At 55.9% G+C, this 14,750-nt stretch overlaps 2 protein-coding genes across 4 annotated transcripts; both read right to left on the minus strand.

Moving 5' to 3' along the window:
* Window positions 1–362: 362 nt before the first annotated feature.
* ALDOA (aldolase, fructose-bisphosphate A) lies at window positions 363–6,160 on the minus strand. Of its 2 annotated transcripts, none has more exons than XM_015062496.3 (9): window positions 6,005–6,160; window positions 3,324–3,450; window positions 3,027–3,238; window positions 2,135–2,189; window positions 1,848–2,008; window positions 1,409–1,492; window positions 1,116–1,290; window positions 753–952; window positions 363–667 (listed from the first exon to the last, which is right to left on the minus strand). In XM_015062496.3, exons 2-9 carry the CDS (start codon window positions 3,433–3,435, stop codon window positions 572–574), a joined length of 1,095 nt encoding a protein of 364 aa, XP_014917982.1. In that variant the 5' UTR covers window positions 3,436–3,450; window positions 6,005–6,160; the 3' UTR covers window positions 363–571. The 2 variants fall into 2 exon arrangements, with proteins under 2 accessions (XP_014917982.1, XP_014918038.1); XM_015062552.3 differs by lacking the exon at window positions 6,005–6,160 and adding an exon at window positions 4,771–4,930.
* Window positions 6,161–6,292: 132 nt separating this feature from the next.
* LOC106966593 (keratin-associated protein 10-2) lies at window positions 6,293–13,548 on the minus strand. 2 transcript variants are annotated; one of them, XM_027051608.2, is made up of 6 exons: window positions 13,448–13,548; window positions 13,173–13,208; window positions 12,199–12,342; window positions 11,825–11,980; window positions 6,532–7,060; window positions 6,293–6,378 (listed from the first exon to the last, which is right to left on the minus strand). In XM_027051608.2, the coding sequence occupies exons 2-5, from the start codon at window positions 13,176–13,178 to the stop codon at window positions 6,947–6,949; spliced, it is 420 nt and encodes a 139-aa protein (XP_026907409.1). In that variant the 5' UTR covers window positions 13,179–13,208; window positions 13,448–13,548; the 3' UTR covers window positions 6,293–6,378; window positions 6,532–6,946. The 2 variants fall into 2 exon arrangements, with proteins under 2 accessions (XP_026907409.1, XP_014918229.2); XM_015062743.3 differs by lacking the exons at window positions 13,173–13,208; window positions 13,448–13,548 and having other exon boundaries at window positions 12,199–12,949.
* Window positions 13,549–14,750: the final 1,202 nt, after the last annotated feature.

Raw genomic sequence — 14,750 nt, forward strand, 5'->3', positions numbered from 1 at the left:
TACCACTCAGGAAATGTTGGCTTAGGTTAGTGGCTGTTTTTGTCACAGGGGCCTTGTGCACCTGTGAGTTCTGGGTCTAAAAGTGAGACTGAGCCTAACACATACTCCCCCCAACTGTGAGCCTTATCAGGTGCTGCTGGTAAAAGCAGATGGGGAGCTTGATGGTAGGGAGAAAATTTCACGAGCTCTCTTCTTGAAGCCCTGGGCAAGCATAAAACAAAGCAGGAAGGTCCTCTCCCAACCCATTCACTTTTCTCCTGCCCAGGAAGGAAGAACAGGAAACAAGGGATCTTTTCTTCTTCTAGGCTCTGCCACCTCCCCTGGCCCTCCCCGGTCCTGAACACCAGACACGGACGGCACACTCCCCCTTAAATAGATGTTTATTGGCAGTGGGCTGGAAAGAGCAGTGGAGTTAGCATATACAGACAACACCACACACCAATGTCACATGGGAGGCAAAAGTGATGGGAAAGAGCAGCCTGGAGCCCTGGGTGAAGTCCCCTCCTCCAGAGTGAGTGTGGGAGGGGACGGGGCCTGGAGTGTTGAGGGGGCAGCCTTAGGACACCTCCGCTTAGTAGGCATGGTTAGAGATGAAGAGAGACTCGCTGGCTGCGGCCCCAGCCTGACCACTTGGGGTGTACTTTCCTTGGCAAGCGAGGCTGTTGGCCTAAGAGGGGAGAGGAGCCAGAGTGAGGTCTCATCAGAATTCCGTCCGCCCCGGCACCCCGCCCGCCTCTTGCCCCCATCCTTACCAGGGCTCGCTTGACATACTCCTCCTGGGCAGCCTTCAGGTTCTCCTTCTTTCCACCCCAGGCCTTCAGGGCAGAAGCCTGCAGGGCTCGGCCATAGGAGAAGGTCAGGGCCCACGGCTTCAGCAGGGGGCATTTGTTGATGGCGTTGAGGTTGATGGATGCCTCCTCCTCACTCTGGCCTCCAGACAGGAAGGTGATCCCTGTAGAACAAGGGGTGAAGGGGGGGGAAGCAGATATAGTCAGAGACTCAGGGCTTGGTAGGAGCCCCTAGAAGCTGAGCTGGAAGTCAGACCAAATGGGCATAAAGATTGTGGGCACAGTTCATCTACCTCCCAGAGGTCAAGATGAGGATGTGGGTCTCACCAGTGACAGCGGGGGGCACCGTGCGGCGCAGAGCTGTGACAGTTGCCATGGCAATCTCCTCATGAGAGTATTTATGGGTGCAGGCGTGGCCTGGGGTTACCATATTGGGCTTCAACAAAGTGCCTTCCAGGTAGATGTGGTGGTCACTCAGAGCCTTGTAGACAGCAGCCAGCACCTAGAGCAGAGCAGGGCCAAAGTCGGTTGCGATCGAGGCGGGGGGAACAGGGGTCAGTCCTACAGCCCTTGGCCCAGTCGCCTATCCACCACACTGCCCAGGCAGGCAGGGAACTTACCTTCTCGGTTACATACTGACAGCGCTTCAAGTCATGGTCCCCATCAGGGAGGATCTCGGGCTCCACGATGGGCACGATGCCATTCTGTGGGGTGAGGGACAGAGTGGCCATGAGGCCTTCTAAGCTGAAGCCCACCCATAGCTCTCCACAGCTATCAGCCAAGATCTTATCTCCATGATGACAGAGACTCATGGCCTCACGGCCCTCAGCAGACTGTAGGGAACAGGCATCTCCTCCAAGACACCCACACAATCCCTATTCTGCTCCTCTGCTCACAGAACCCCCGAGTGTCCTCCACAGGCCCGAGCCTGATGCTTGGGGAAGATCCAGAACAACTGCGCTGGGGGAAGTACGTATCCTGGCAGATGGGTGGCAGGCTAGCTGACACTCTGGAACCAAATGAGGTAGGAGGTGGCCTGCTGGGGAACTGGAGGCCCACCTGCTGGCAGATGCTGGCATAACGGGCCAGCACGTTGGCGTTTTCCATGATGGCAAGGGCTGAGGGGGTGTGTTCCCCAATCTTCAGCACACAGCGCCACTTGGCAAAGTCGGCTCCGTCCTTCTTGTACTGGGCACAGCGCTCAGACAGCCCATCCAGCCCTGGAGAGGGAACAGAATCATCAGAGCACAGCAGAAGAGGGGGCAGGCGGCTCCCCACTCAACCTCGGCACCCAGAGGGCTGGTGGCCTGGGTGAGTCAGTCCGTAGGGCAGGCAACGGTTCTCACCTTGGGTGGTAGTCTCGCCGTTCGTTCCTGCCAGGGGTACCACGCCCTTGTCCACCTGTTGGGGTGGGGGTGGGGGGCAGCAACAACATAAGATAGGAGGAGTGACCTCTAGTACTCCACTCTGCCCCTCACTTTACTTAATCTTTTTTTAAATTTTTTTTTCAACGTTTTTTATTTATTTTTGGGACAGAGAGAGACAGAGCATGAACGGGGAAGGGGCAGAGAGAGAGGGAGACACAGAATCGGAAACAGGCTCCAGGCTCCAAGCCATCAGCCCAGAGCCTGACGCGGGGCTCGAACTCCCGGACCGCGAGATCGTGACCTGAAGTCAGACGCTTAACCGACTGCGCCACCCAGGCGCCCCTCACTTTACTTAATCTTAAGTGATACCTCACGGTTTGCAAATGTTTTCAGTTAGTTACAATACCTGGGCCTAGGAAGGAAAATACACGGGGAGGTTACTGGACAAAACCTGGACTGCCGCCACTTACTAACTCTGCGAGCCAAACACTTCACTGCCTTGAGCTTCTGGGTCTTAGTCTGTACAAGGGGAACGCCTTGCTCTTGGAGTTACGAGGATGAAAAGTGCCAGGCAGAGGTACCTGGCTGGCTCAGTCGGGGGAGCATGTGACTCTCGATCTTGGGGTTGTGAGTTCGAGCCCCACACCGGGTATAGAGATTACTTAACTAAAATATTAAAAAAAGAAAAGAAAAAGAAGCCAAGCAGTTCCCATGCGTTTCTGGCTTTTCTCACACGTGCTTCAGAGGTGGCCTGGGGCAGACTCCACTCACGTCTCCAGGCTCCCAACCCAATGTCCACCCCCACCCCGGCCGGCCACTCTGATTTCTTTCCCCGAGATCCATCTCCTATCCTGAGACCCAGCCCCCTCACCTTGATGCCCACAACACCGCCCTTGGATTTGATGACTTGGGGGAAGGGGCGGCCATCGTCCGTCTTCTGGTACAGTGTCTCATGGAAGAGGATGACACCCCCAATGCAGGGATTCACACGGTCGTCGGCAGTCAGCAGCAGCTGGCGGTAGAAGCGCCGGTTCTCCTCGGTGTTCTCGGTGCCGATGGACTGCAGCCGCTTGGCAATGCTCCCTAGGAGGGGACATCGTATAAAAATAAGAGGATCAGCCTGTCACCCTCAACCCTGGGCCCTCCTCCCACTGTGTCCTGCCCGTACCAGTGGACTCATCTGCAGCCAGGATGCCCTTGCCCGGAGCCACAATGCGGTGAGCGATGTCAGAGAGCTCCTTCTTCTGCTCTGGGGTCAGCGCTGGGTATTGGTAGGGCATGGTGCCGGTCAGTTCCTGGCCAAAGGAGGCAGACAGGGGAGGAATGGTTAGCTGGGTCTTCCCATGGTCTCCCCACAAGCAGGGCCCCTTGCCTGGAGGTCAGGACAAAGGTTCCCTACCTCCCCTAGTCCACACTGGGCAGGTCTTGGGGCACTTCCTGTGCCCAAGCCTCCCCTACACCCAACTTCCCTGTACTAGGCCTGCCTCCTGTACCTTCCCTAACTTTGTTTGTTGCTGGGTGTTTCCCACCTTAGGGTGGGGTTGCGTACTGGCATCTGTGGTAAAGCAATAGGCCAGAGACATGGAAAGACAGGTCATGTAGAAGCTGGACCCTTCTGGCTTGCGCTCTGCCATGGGGTCACCTTGCCTAGAAGCAGAACCGAACCGGAGTATTTTAGAATTTAGAGGTCGCACATCAGGCAGAGGGCCCAACAGAAGGACCCAGAGAAGGGAAAGCTCTGGGCTTCAAGTCCCACAGAAACCAAGGGCCAGAGCTGAGATTAGAACCCATGTCTTCTGACTGCTGTACGGGATCCACCCAAGATTCCAGGGCCAGCCCAGGCTCCAAAGCCTCAAGGACATCCCAAGGTCAAGCTTCTCCTCCCATGGTTGGGGGAGGGCCTTAGGAAAAGGGTGTTAGAAAAAAGGGCAGGAGGGTAACGGGAAGCCCAGGAAAGGGCAGCAGAGGAAGCCCAGCCCAAGGGGGAGGAACGGGGTAAGGTTTACCGATCTCATTGCTCATACAGGGTAAGAGAATTGTAGAGAGGCGAGCGACCCCACCCCTTCCCCTGAAAATGCTCCTGTCTGCCCGCACAGCTGCAGCTGTTCCAGGCTCACAATCAAGGTCACCAGATAAGTAAAGGCACGGAAAGTGTTAACTGAGCAGCACGCGTTTCCAAGGGGTTTCCCCTCCTCGCCAGGGGGGTCCCACCTCCCAGGGCAGGGACCAACCACGCTTTCGGAAACCCTGAGAGTATACGGGCTGGCCCCCACCCCCTCGCTGCCTCTTAGGATCACCGCAGAGGCAAAGGGGCCGTAATCCTTTGCACCTGGGATCCCAGCAAGAAAAGGAGAAAAGGAATGGCTCTTCATCTCGTCCTGCTTCCTCCTCCGCCATGACTCAGCGCGCGTAGTCGCTGCATTGCGCAGCAAACCAAGGAAACTCAAGCTGAAGAGGGTTGAGGAGTCCGGGCTGGGAGCATGTATGTGGGAGGTAGTGGGGCGGGGGGAGATGCTGGGACGGGGGAATGGGGGTGGGCTCCGACCCGACCGGCCACTGCCCCCAGGATCCTTCTCCAGGGTCCCTGACCTTCGCACACGGCGAGGGGAGCTCACCTGGCACGGGAGGGGGCGGGTTTGCGGGGTGCGGCGGTGGAGGGCGACGGGCCGGCGAGCGGACTGAGGGAGCGAACGCGGCAGTCGTCACCAGCACCCTGGTTCTGCGGCGCGTTCCAAGCGGAACGCAGCCTACTCAGCTCCGGAGGGGGCGGCGCAGGGGGCGGGAAGCAAGGAGGTGGCGCCGGGCTTATAAAGGCACCGCGCCAGCCTCCGCCGGGTTTTTTCCCTTGAAGGGGGCCGGGAGAGCGCTGGCGTCCAATTGCAGGAGAGGAACGGTGGAGAGGCCGCCCCCGAAAGGCGAAGCCCGGAGGCGGCGCTTGGGCGGGGCCAGCGCTATGAGAACACGATCCTTGACCCCCCCCTCACCCCCCGGCCCCCTAGGACGTGACTCGGGCCACATCCTTCGGGTTGCCTGGGCTCTCCACCCCCCCACCCACCGTCTCCCTTCTCCCCCCAGTTGGCGCGTTCTGGGGAGCCGTGACTCAGCCGATTAGGGGCCCCGGAGGAGATCGGAAGGGAGGTGGGGGCAAGTGGGTGCAAGAGCCTGAAAGGACGGAGGCTCAGCCTCCCGGTCTAGGCCCAGCCGCGCGGCCGCGGGGCAGCCCCAGCTTCCGGCCTGCGCTGATGCAGCGTGTGTCACACTGTGACAGAACCCGGAGGTTGGGCGTCTGCCGGCCTCGCCTGCAGGCTCGACTTGCGGGCTCTGGCGCGCGGGGCCGCCCCTCCCTAGGTCACCAGCCCAGGCGGAAGAGCGGTGGGGGGAAAGGGCGGCGAGTGGCTGCCCCGGGAGGAACACGACAGGGTGGCGGCACGGCGGGGGGGGGCGGAGGCCGGGCGGCAGCCGTTCCGGGTGGCCCGCCCGCGCCGGTGTAGGCGCCCCAGCTGCCCGGGTCGGGCTCGCGGCCGTGGGGGACCGGCCTCGCCGTGCGTGCGCACGCCCTCTCCGCCCGGGCCGGCGCGGACCCGCCTGCGGCCCCCGCTGCCATCCACAGCCAGACTGCGGCAGAACCGGCCGGCCGCCGCTCGCCCCAGCGAGTCTGGAGATGCAGCGCCAGAGTCCCCGCGCAAACGTCTCCCTGGGACCTGACTTCCCCCTCCAGACTCAAACCTGTCCCTAGCCGGTCAGCCCCCAGATACATTCCGAGTCCCTCATCCTACCAGCCAAGCCTCCCCTCCTAATCTGGACCCCTTAGGCCCAACCCCAACCCTGCGGCGTCCTGCTGGCGCCCACCTGCGAGAAGGCTGAAGGAGCGGGCAGAGCCTGGTCAGCAGCGAGTGAGCCAGGCCGCTCCTGGGCTGGGTTATAAGGCAGCTCCTGCCCTCCCCCCAGCCAATGTCCCCAACCTTCTCCGGTGACCCCTGCCCTTTCCTTGCCACGGATCCCCTGGCAGGGTCCTATATTTAGGGAAACCTGAAGCCCCTGACATTCAGGCCAGCGTGGGGCCTAAAGTGAGAGAAGGGGGAGGAAGCTCTGGGCCTGCCCTAGTTGGGGGGCAGGGGGAGGGCCCCTGCCCACTCACCCGTCCATCTGAGGAAATTTCTTCCTTGGAAATCCAGCCTGAGGCCCTCAAAGGTTGTCAAGAGAAATCAATCTTTGCCAGGGATCTGTGGGGAGGGAAGGAGAGGAAAGGGGACTCAGATCTGTGGCCCTCTCTGCTTCCTTCTCAACCCCCTCCCCTCTGGGCCCTGATGATGGCTGTTGTGATTCTCAAGAGACCAAGCTTTTGGCGGGAGAGCAGCTGCAGGCACTACACTCACCTCAAAATAACCAAGAGTCCGTGGACAAGGTGTGGTTGTGGTACCCCTATATCCTGGCGCTCAAGGCTCAAGTTTGTCCCATAATGTGGTCTGTGGTGAGCAGTGTCTCCCACCCTCACCTTCAATTTTAACAGTTTATGTGGGGAGGAGGAGAGGCGGGGAGGGGCACCTGCCAGAGCACTAGCCCCTCTCCCTCCTGGCCCCCCAAAGGGGTTGCAGTCCAGCGGGCCAAGGGCTCTCTGAGTCCTGCTCTGCAGGAAGCCAGGCTCTCCACAGCTGGTTCCTGGGCTGATGAGCTGGGCAGGCCATTTGTGGTTCCAGTGGCCTAGAGAAAGGTGTCCAGTGGCCCCTCAGAGAAAGGGACATGTGAGCCCAGGAGGTTGGCCGCTCCCCAAAGGGCAAGGACTCCGGGTCCTCATCGGAGCTTGATCTCAAAGCAGAGACAGTTGAGGCTCTGGCAGTCAGGAAGTTGGCACGCACAGGCACAGTCGCAGAGTGGGCAGCAGCGAGGGCAGCGAGAGGCCCAACCCTGAGGGAGAGGAGAAAGGGGTGAGGGCGGTGGGCAGGAGGAAGGGTGACCAGTGCCCTACACTGTTTCCCTCTCAAGGGAGAAGGGAACAGAGAGGCCTGGAGAGTCCCATTTGCCCAGTGGAACAGAGGGTACCGTCTACCATTCTTGGGAACAAATCAATTCCCTGTGCTATTAAATCAGCAAGGAGGCAGTGTTCCAAACAACTGAGTTCAGGCGGTTCTTTCCTTCTTCCTATTTAATAGACAAGGAGACTGAGGACCAAATAATCCTGTTTGATTAAGTCCCAATGTTCAGCTCCAAGATGATTCTACTATATCCTTGTGGCCTCATTCAATTCCAAGCCAGGAGACCAGGGAAAGCACACATTTTCTGTCCATGATGAAAATGACTTGGTTTTGTGAATTTCTTCCTTGGCATGACACCAGATTGCAGGATCTCGTTCATTTCTGAGCGCCTACTCCATGCAAGGCACAGACTGTATTCATGAATGACTTTTAAAAAATCTCAATTGTCTTTGAGAATGGTAATGTACAGATCTAAGAAAATGTTTTAGTGTTTCACACAGAGTCACCTCTCTTTTATGTATCAGAACCTTGCACAGGGGGCCTCTTTACAAAAGAGGCAATGGAGGCTTAGAGAGGGGGATACCCCTCAACACCAATGCCAGGAATACCAGCTTCCTTCTGGGTCTGCTGGGACAGGGACAGTTTATCTCATGTCACCACTGGCCTAGCACGGGTACTCGTGCTCAGTAGGTATGTGAGAAACAAATGAATGTTTAATGAGTGGATAAATCAAATCATTTCCCCCTCTTTGGGCAAAGAAGAAAGAAGAGGGCTTCAAGGAAATCAGAAGGGTCTGTCTCTTGGGAACTAGGAACAGCATGTCCTTACTGTCCTATGTCTCCCTTCCTGCCCTGTGACAAGGGTGATCTGTGACTGCTTCACGCATGGACTGGAGTCAGGCCAAGTGGCTGGGGTGGGACACACCCAGGATGTGACAGGAGATTGGCTCCTGGAGGCCTGAGGCAGAGCTAGTGACAGTCACAGTTGCACAGCTCAATCAGACACCAGGCCAAGCCAGGAATAGGGGAATGACCTTTCAAACAGCTGAGGTTTGGGGGTGCGGTGTCAGATGACTGGTGAGATCAGATATCAGTAGGGGCTGCGGTGAGGAGGGGATCTGCCCGCTGCAAGGACAGGGGTCTGAATTGGGCTGGTGTAGTGCCAGCAGAATTGTCTCTCAAGAAGAAGGCTAGAGGTGTCATGGTGGAAGGGAGATTGAAGTGGTTCCCTTGTGTTTGATGCTGGGGTGGTTTGGGGCCTCCCTGGGGAGTCCCAGTCTGGGCATGAAGCGGGCTCTGTGGGTTTTTGGAGGACCATACCGTCACTCCCTACACAGGACCGGTGGCTGAGAGACGCTCCGTTGCCATCAGCTCAGAGGAGAGGGTATGAAAAGTATTTCTGGGCTCTGTCCACTGGAAGGGTTTACAGCTAGTCATTTATAACTGTCTAATGGATTTCTCGACTCTCACAAGCAGCCATGTGGCTTCTCGAAGGAATCTGCTACTTCAGTACATTAAGCAAGAATGCCACAAGACCGTTAACCCTTGTGTGTTAGGCTCTTTCCGCTTCTATTTCTCTCACTTTGATTTTGGGAAGGCCAGCCATCTTTAGTGGTTAGAGCTCAGGCCCGGATGTGAATCGAATTCAGGTCCAGGTTTGGCTAATTCATGTTTCGAGCCTCAGTTTTCTCATCCAAATGTGCCTCCTTCATAGGCTCATGGCGGCAAGGACAATGCCTGGTACACAGTGAACACTCAATGGCAGGCAGATAGATATTCTTGTCCCCGATCTCTCCCCCAGGTTTTTAAATAGGCTCCATGCCCAGCATGGAGGCAAACCGGGGGCGGGGGTGGGGGGAGGGGGGCGTGCCGACTTTGCCGCAGGTCGTGATCTCCTGGTCTGAGAGTTCGAGCCCCGTGTTGGGCTCTGTGCCTACAGCTTGGAGCCCGGAGCCTGCTTCGGCTTCTGTGTCTCCCTCTATCTCTGGCTCTCCTCCACTCGAATTCTGTCTCTCTCTCTCTCTCTCTCAAAAATAAATAAAAATTAAAAAAAATAAATAAAATAAACATTAAAAAAAAAAAAAAAAAAAAAGAACTGAACCGAGATCAAGAGTCGGCCGCCCAACAGACTGAGCCACCCAGGCACTGCCCTGAACAATAGTTCTTAACCCTGATGTGCCCCAGGGTTTGTTTAATTAATTAATTAATTTGTTAAAAATGCACGAAATCCAGGGCACTTGGGTGGCTCAATCGGTTGAGCAGTCTGACTTTGGCTCAGGTCATGATCTCACGGTTCATGTGTTCGAGCCTCACGTCGGGCTCTCTGCTGTCAGCACAGAGCCTGCTTCACATCATCTGTCCCTCTCTCCGCCCCTCCCCTGTTCGCACTCTCTCTCTCTCTCAAAAATAAATAAACATTTAAAAAAATTTTTTTTGATTCACAAACTCCAATCCCATCCCAGACCTACTGAGTGTGGGTCCTGGATGCGTGGTTTTCTATGTCTCATATGTGCCTCTGATCACACACTGGGCTGAGAACCAACCACTGCGCTGTATGACTTCATTTCTCATGGTCTAGCATAACTGCCTACTTTTTCTTCTCTGCCCTTCATTCGAATAGAAGCCCTGTGCGGCCGGGACCGTGTCCAGCTTGTTTTGCTGAGCCCCTAGGGCCTGGCACAGGGCTTCAACAGTGACTCCATAAATCTTTGGTAGGTGAATACATAAGTGAATGAATAAATGAATGAGTGAATGAATGAGATCCTTGCCACATGCTTGTGAAAGAAGCAGAGCAGGCAGGTTTGTCCCAGAAAGGAAAAGACACTTGGGTTTGTGTCCTGGCCTAGGCCTCAGGTGACTCACTCAAGCCTCTGTAAGCCTCAGTTTCGGACAGCTGTAAAGTAGGCAAGAGCTTTGTAATATTTGTGGTCCTTGTTACTATAAGGAAACTGAAGAACAGACACTTTACTATACTTCGTACAGAGACGGCTCAAGGACAGAATGATCCCGCCCTGCTCTGTGTCATTCTAGAATCCTTCCTTCCTGGCTCTGGCTGAAGCCGGAAAGATCAGGCCCTGAGGTCTCCAGGTCCAGAATTCCTCACTCCATCCTCATGGGTCTGACCAGGGAGGAAAGGCCCAGACTGACAGAAGGGGCAAAGGGCAACCTCCCTCCCCCGCCAGTCCTGGGCTCCTCTCCCGGCTACCCCTCAGAAACCAAAAGCAGATTATTTGAAGGAGAGCCCCTTGCCTCATAATTTATTTCAAAACTCACAACTTCTCCCAGGAATTTAACCAACTAAGGTCCGCACAAGTTGGGAGTTTGCTGGGTCTTTTATCCTCCCTCTTTCCTCCTGGGGAAGGTCACCACTTCAAAGGCAAGAGCTTTGCTGTCTAAATCTGAGCCCCAAATAGGAAGGTGGTCAGTTACATTTAACATCGTAAAACCCACAAAGGCAAAAATGGCCTGGCCTCTGGGAGCAAGGCTCCTCCCTGAGGATTCTGTTTCAACACACAATGGAGCGATTTGCTCTGCAAGACTCTGACCGAACCTCCGGGAGGCAACTTGTCCCCCTGCAAAAACAGGATAAAAATATTTAACTATCTACACACACAGGCATAGCTAGGGGGTCAAGGTGTGATGTCCAGGTAAACAGGGCAAGTAGCAGTTGTGATGAAACGGTATGTGTGGTATGACCCCATCTTTACCAAATAATGGCATGATATAGCAGGAATAGTACTGCATATTAGTATATGAGGGACGTACACAAAATGTAGCAACCTTGGTTATGGAGCTGGTTTATAAAGTGACTTGTACTTTCTATGTTTTTCGACACGCACACTGTAATCAATGCTTTTCATAATCAGTACTATATAGCTTTTTAAAAATACCCAGTGCTCTTGGGGCGCCTGGGTGGCTTAGTCGTTTAAGCGTCTGACTCTTGATTTCAGCTAAGTCATGATTTCATGATTCATGAGATCGAGCCCCACGTCAGGGTCTGTGCTGACAATGCAGAGCCTGCTTGGGATTCTCTCTCTCTCTCTCTCTCTCTCTCAAAATAAATAAACATTAAAAATAATACCCAGGGGCGCCTGGGTGGCTCAGATGAGCGTCTCACTTTGGCTCAGGTCATGATCTTGCAGTCTGTAAGTTCGAGCCCCATGTCGGGCTCTGTGCTGACAGCTCGGATCCTGGAGCCTGCTTCGGATTCTGTGTCTCCGGCTCTTTCTGCCCCTCCCCTACTCGTTCTCTCTCTCTCTCTCAAAAATAAATAAATGTTTAAAAAATACCCAGCTCTCAGGGTTGCTGAGAAAATAATAATGCCAGTAAAAGTGGCACACTGTCTGGAATGTAGTGCTCACTCAGTGAACAGAAGGAGCGGTGAGAGGGGTCGTTTATATTTCCGTTTTCGGAAGCCATTGTGTGCCCTACATGGTACTCACCTTTCTCCGGCAGCCACCCTGTTTTCTTCTCTCAAAGTAGTTTTCAGCACCAGAAAAGTATGTGATGTGCTGTTTATGGTGTCTTGGGCTGTCTCCCACTGAGTCAGGACCCCGAACTGGCCTAGAGCAGGTGCTCAGGGGCCTGGCCTAGAGCAGGTGCTCAGCAATCAACGTTGTTGAACAACAACAACACAAAAACGCACAGAGCGCGCCCAGGTCGGGGCTCGGGGAGCCAGGGACAGGACAAGAACTCACAGCTTCGGTGGGCTGGGGGCAGCAGGCATCCAGGCAGCGGGCAGGGCTGGGCAGAGGGAAGTCGCAGGCTTCCGCACAGGTCCAGCAACAGTCCTGGGGCCGGGAAGCGCCTTGCTTCCTGCAGGGGGAGCTGCAGTCCGTGCAGCAGCCCTGGGCCTAGGAGATGGAAAAGGCTCAGGATCCGGGCCAGGTGGCATGCGGGGGGGGGGGGGGGGGGGGGGGGGGGGGAGACAGGAAAGGAGGGACCGTGATAGGTACAGATGCGGGGACTAAATGGCAAAGGAGCCTCAGAGTAAGGGCCTGCAGATGAGGGCACCGACTGACCGCCTCCTCTTCCCCAGAGCCCACCCTTCAGCCTCCACCAGGCCCCTCACCAGCAGGCAGTGTCTCGTCAGCAGCACTACACCGAGCAGCAACAAATAGATGCCCACAGCGATGAAGACGATGGCAGGGATGGGGAGCAGCAGGGAGGGACTGCTGACGGGAGCCGGGGTTGGGTTCCACGGGCTAGAGGAGGCCTGGACAAGCACAGGAGGAAGGGGTGACAAGGAGGTGGGAGGGGCTGCAGGAAGGCAAAAATACCAGGAGGGACACCGGAGGTGGCTGGGAAGAGGGGAGGAACAGCCATCAGATGCTGGGGAGAGAGTCATTGGGACTACACTATCCTGTTCCCCAAATGTGACCTTCCTCTGTCGCCCCCGTTTCAGCACCATCGGTACCTGTTGATCATTCTAGAATGTTCCAAGATGTGTTGCTCTTCCTCTCAGAATGCCTCTCCATAACATATCTATTGTCTCTGATTCCTCTGTACTACTTTACTGTCCCTTAGGCCACATTACTGGCGGCTGACTGCCTTCCAACCTGCAATTCTGCCCCTTCCCATCCCAGCTGTGTTGTGTATCTGTCCTTTCCTTCCAGTCCTTCAATGGCTCCCAGTGACTCAGTCCAAACTTCTTATCTCGGTGACAAAGCCCTGAGCTAGCCCTGCCCACCTCAGCCTCCCTCCTCCTCCTTTCCACTCCAGCCATACTGAAGTCCCAGCAGCTCCCCAAACGCCTACCCTCTCTCCCACCCCCGAGGCTCTGCCCGAGCTGCTCCCCCAGCCTGGGATGCCTCTTCTCCTTGATTACTTGGTAAGCATCTCATCTTGCCAAGAAGCGCGGGAATGTGCGCTCCGTGGGAAGTCTATTCCCGGCACTGTCTCACAGCTCTCCTCCGGAGCTCGAAGGGTCTACGTTGGGTACAGAGCCCCCTGTCCAGTCCGGGCTCGAAGGCAGGCAAAAAGTCAGGGCGAGTTTAAGGCACTTAGGGGGTCCCTCCGGGAAAGGGTAAGGGGCCTAGGACTCACGTCCATGGGGCAGGACAGCGCCGGTCAGTCCAGGAGCTGCAGAGGAGAGAAAGTCCTGGGTCTCAGAGGATGAGAGGGGCCATTGGACTGGGGTGCCCGATACCCCCGCACAGTTTGGAGAAACTGAGGCCGAACGATGGCTACTGGTCGGGACAGTGGGGTCGGGGGTCCGGGGGATTCGGGGCGGCGCCCCCCTCGCAGGCCCCAGCCTGGCCCTGGCCACACCCTTGACTGTCCCCACACCCCGGCCCCCTCCGTCCGCTGGTCCCCAGCACCTGCACCCGCGGGGCCGCGGGCGTTTCACGGATTCCGCGCCGCTCTCATCCAATCCGCCGCGGCGGCAGCACCGCCCAGAAGCTCCCGCTGCTTCTTGCCGTTGCCATGGGGATACGAGCGCCGCTCCTACGGCGGCCGCCGAGACCCAAATTCCTTCTCCCAGCCGTTCTTCTCCGGCCAGATCCTCTGCGGTCACCAGCTCCTCGTAGCCATGGTCGACCAGGTTTTCCCGCCGTTACTGAACGGAAGTGGCGATTTCCCGCTGCCATCTGCCGCAGTCGGACCCCCATCTTGTGCGGCGTCCGGCGGCGCTGCAAAGAAAAGACTGACACCCGGGGCTACACCAGCAGCGTGCTGTGTGACTTCGGCCAAGTCACTGAGCCTCGCTGAGTCTGTAAAACCGGGAAACGCCTGCCTTACGGGGATGTTGTAAAAATCAAAGCTACTTGTTAACTGTATACCGCTATTCTTTTTTTTTTTCCCCAACTTGGCCGCACCCATTTCTATTGACAGTGTCCTAATTTAAGACTTCAGCGGGTCTCTTTAAACTTCACATAATTGTCAGAGTGATTTCCTCCCACCCACATCAGATCTTGTCCCTTTTCCGGGGGGCTGGGGGGCTCAGTTGGTTAAGCGTCAGGCTTCGGCCCAGGTCATGATCTCATGGCTCTGGGTTCGAGCCTCCAGTCGGGCTCTCTCCTGACAGCTTGGAGCCTACTTTGGGTTCTGTCTCAGGGTCTCTTTCTCTCTCTGCCCCTCCCCTGCCTGTGCTCTCTCTCTCTCTCTCTCTCTCTCTCTCTCTCAAATATAAAAATAAACATTAAAAAAATAATAAAAGGTCTTTTGTCTCTTTTAAAGTTTATTTATTTATTCTGAGAAAGAGGGAGAGAGAGAATGAGTGGAGGAGGGACAAAGAGAGAGGGGACAGGATCCCAGTCGGGCTCCGTGCTAACAACAGAGAGCCTGATGCGTGGCTCAAACTCATGAGCGGTGAGATCTTGACCTGCAGGGAAATCAAGAGTTGGACGCTTAACTGACTGAGACACCCAGGCACCCCAGACCATGTCCCTTTTCTATTTTAAACCTCCGGAGGCTCCCCAGCCGACTCCAGGATAAAGCCCAATTGCTTAGCTGACAACATCATCCACTCTGGGCCCCTTTTGTCTTCCGTTTGTTCATTCACAGCATATCTAGTCTCTGGGACTCTAGCAGAGAATAAAGCTGACAAATTTCCTGCCCTCATGTTGCTTACATTCTACTAGGGGAGGGGAATCAGATAATCTGTAAAACCATAACTAAATA

The sequence above is a fragment of the Acinonyx jubatus genome, chromosome E3, assembly GCF_027475565.1.
Source record: "Acinonyx jubatus isolate Ajub_Pintada_27869175 chromosome E3, VMU_Ajub_asm_v1.0, whole genome shotgun sequence".
NCBI lineage: Eukaryota > Metazoa > Chordata > Mammalia > Carnivora > Felidae > Acinonyx > Acinonyx jubatus.

Excerpts from the sequence above, each read along its gene's own strand:
- LOC106966593 (XM_015062743.3), bottom strand. The coding sequence starts at position 12,537 with ATGGTGCTGAAACGGGGGCGACAGAGGAAGGTCACATTTGGGGAACAG. Across the intron at positions 11,981-12,198 it reads TGACGAGACACTGCCTGCTG|GCCCAGGGCTGCTGCACGGA; the intron begins GTGAGGGGCCTG and ends TCCATCTCCTAG. Across the intron at positions 7,061-11,824 it reads GCCCCCAGCCCACCGAAGCT|GGTTGGGCCTCTCGCTGCCC; the intron begins GTGAGTTCTTGT and ends CCTCTCCCTCAG.
- ALDOA (XM_015062496.3), bottom strand. The coding sequence starts at position 3,435 with ATGCCCTACCAATACCCAGCGCTGACCCCAGAGCAGAAGAAGGAGCTC. Across the intron at positions 2,190-3,026 it reads GCGGTGTTGTGGGCATCAAG|GTGGACAAGGGCGTGGTACC; the intron begins GTGAGGGGGCTG and ends CCACCCCAACAG. Across the intron at positions 1,493-1,847 it reads ATGCCAGCATCTGCCAGCAG|AATGGCATCGTGCCCATCGT; the intron begins GTGGGCCTCCAG and ends CTCACCCCACAG.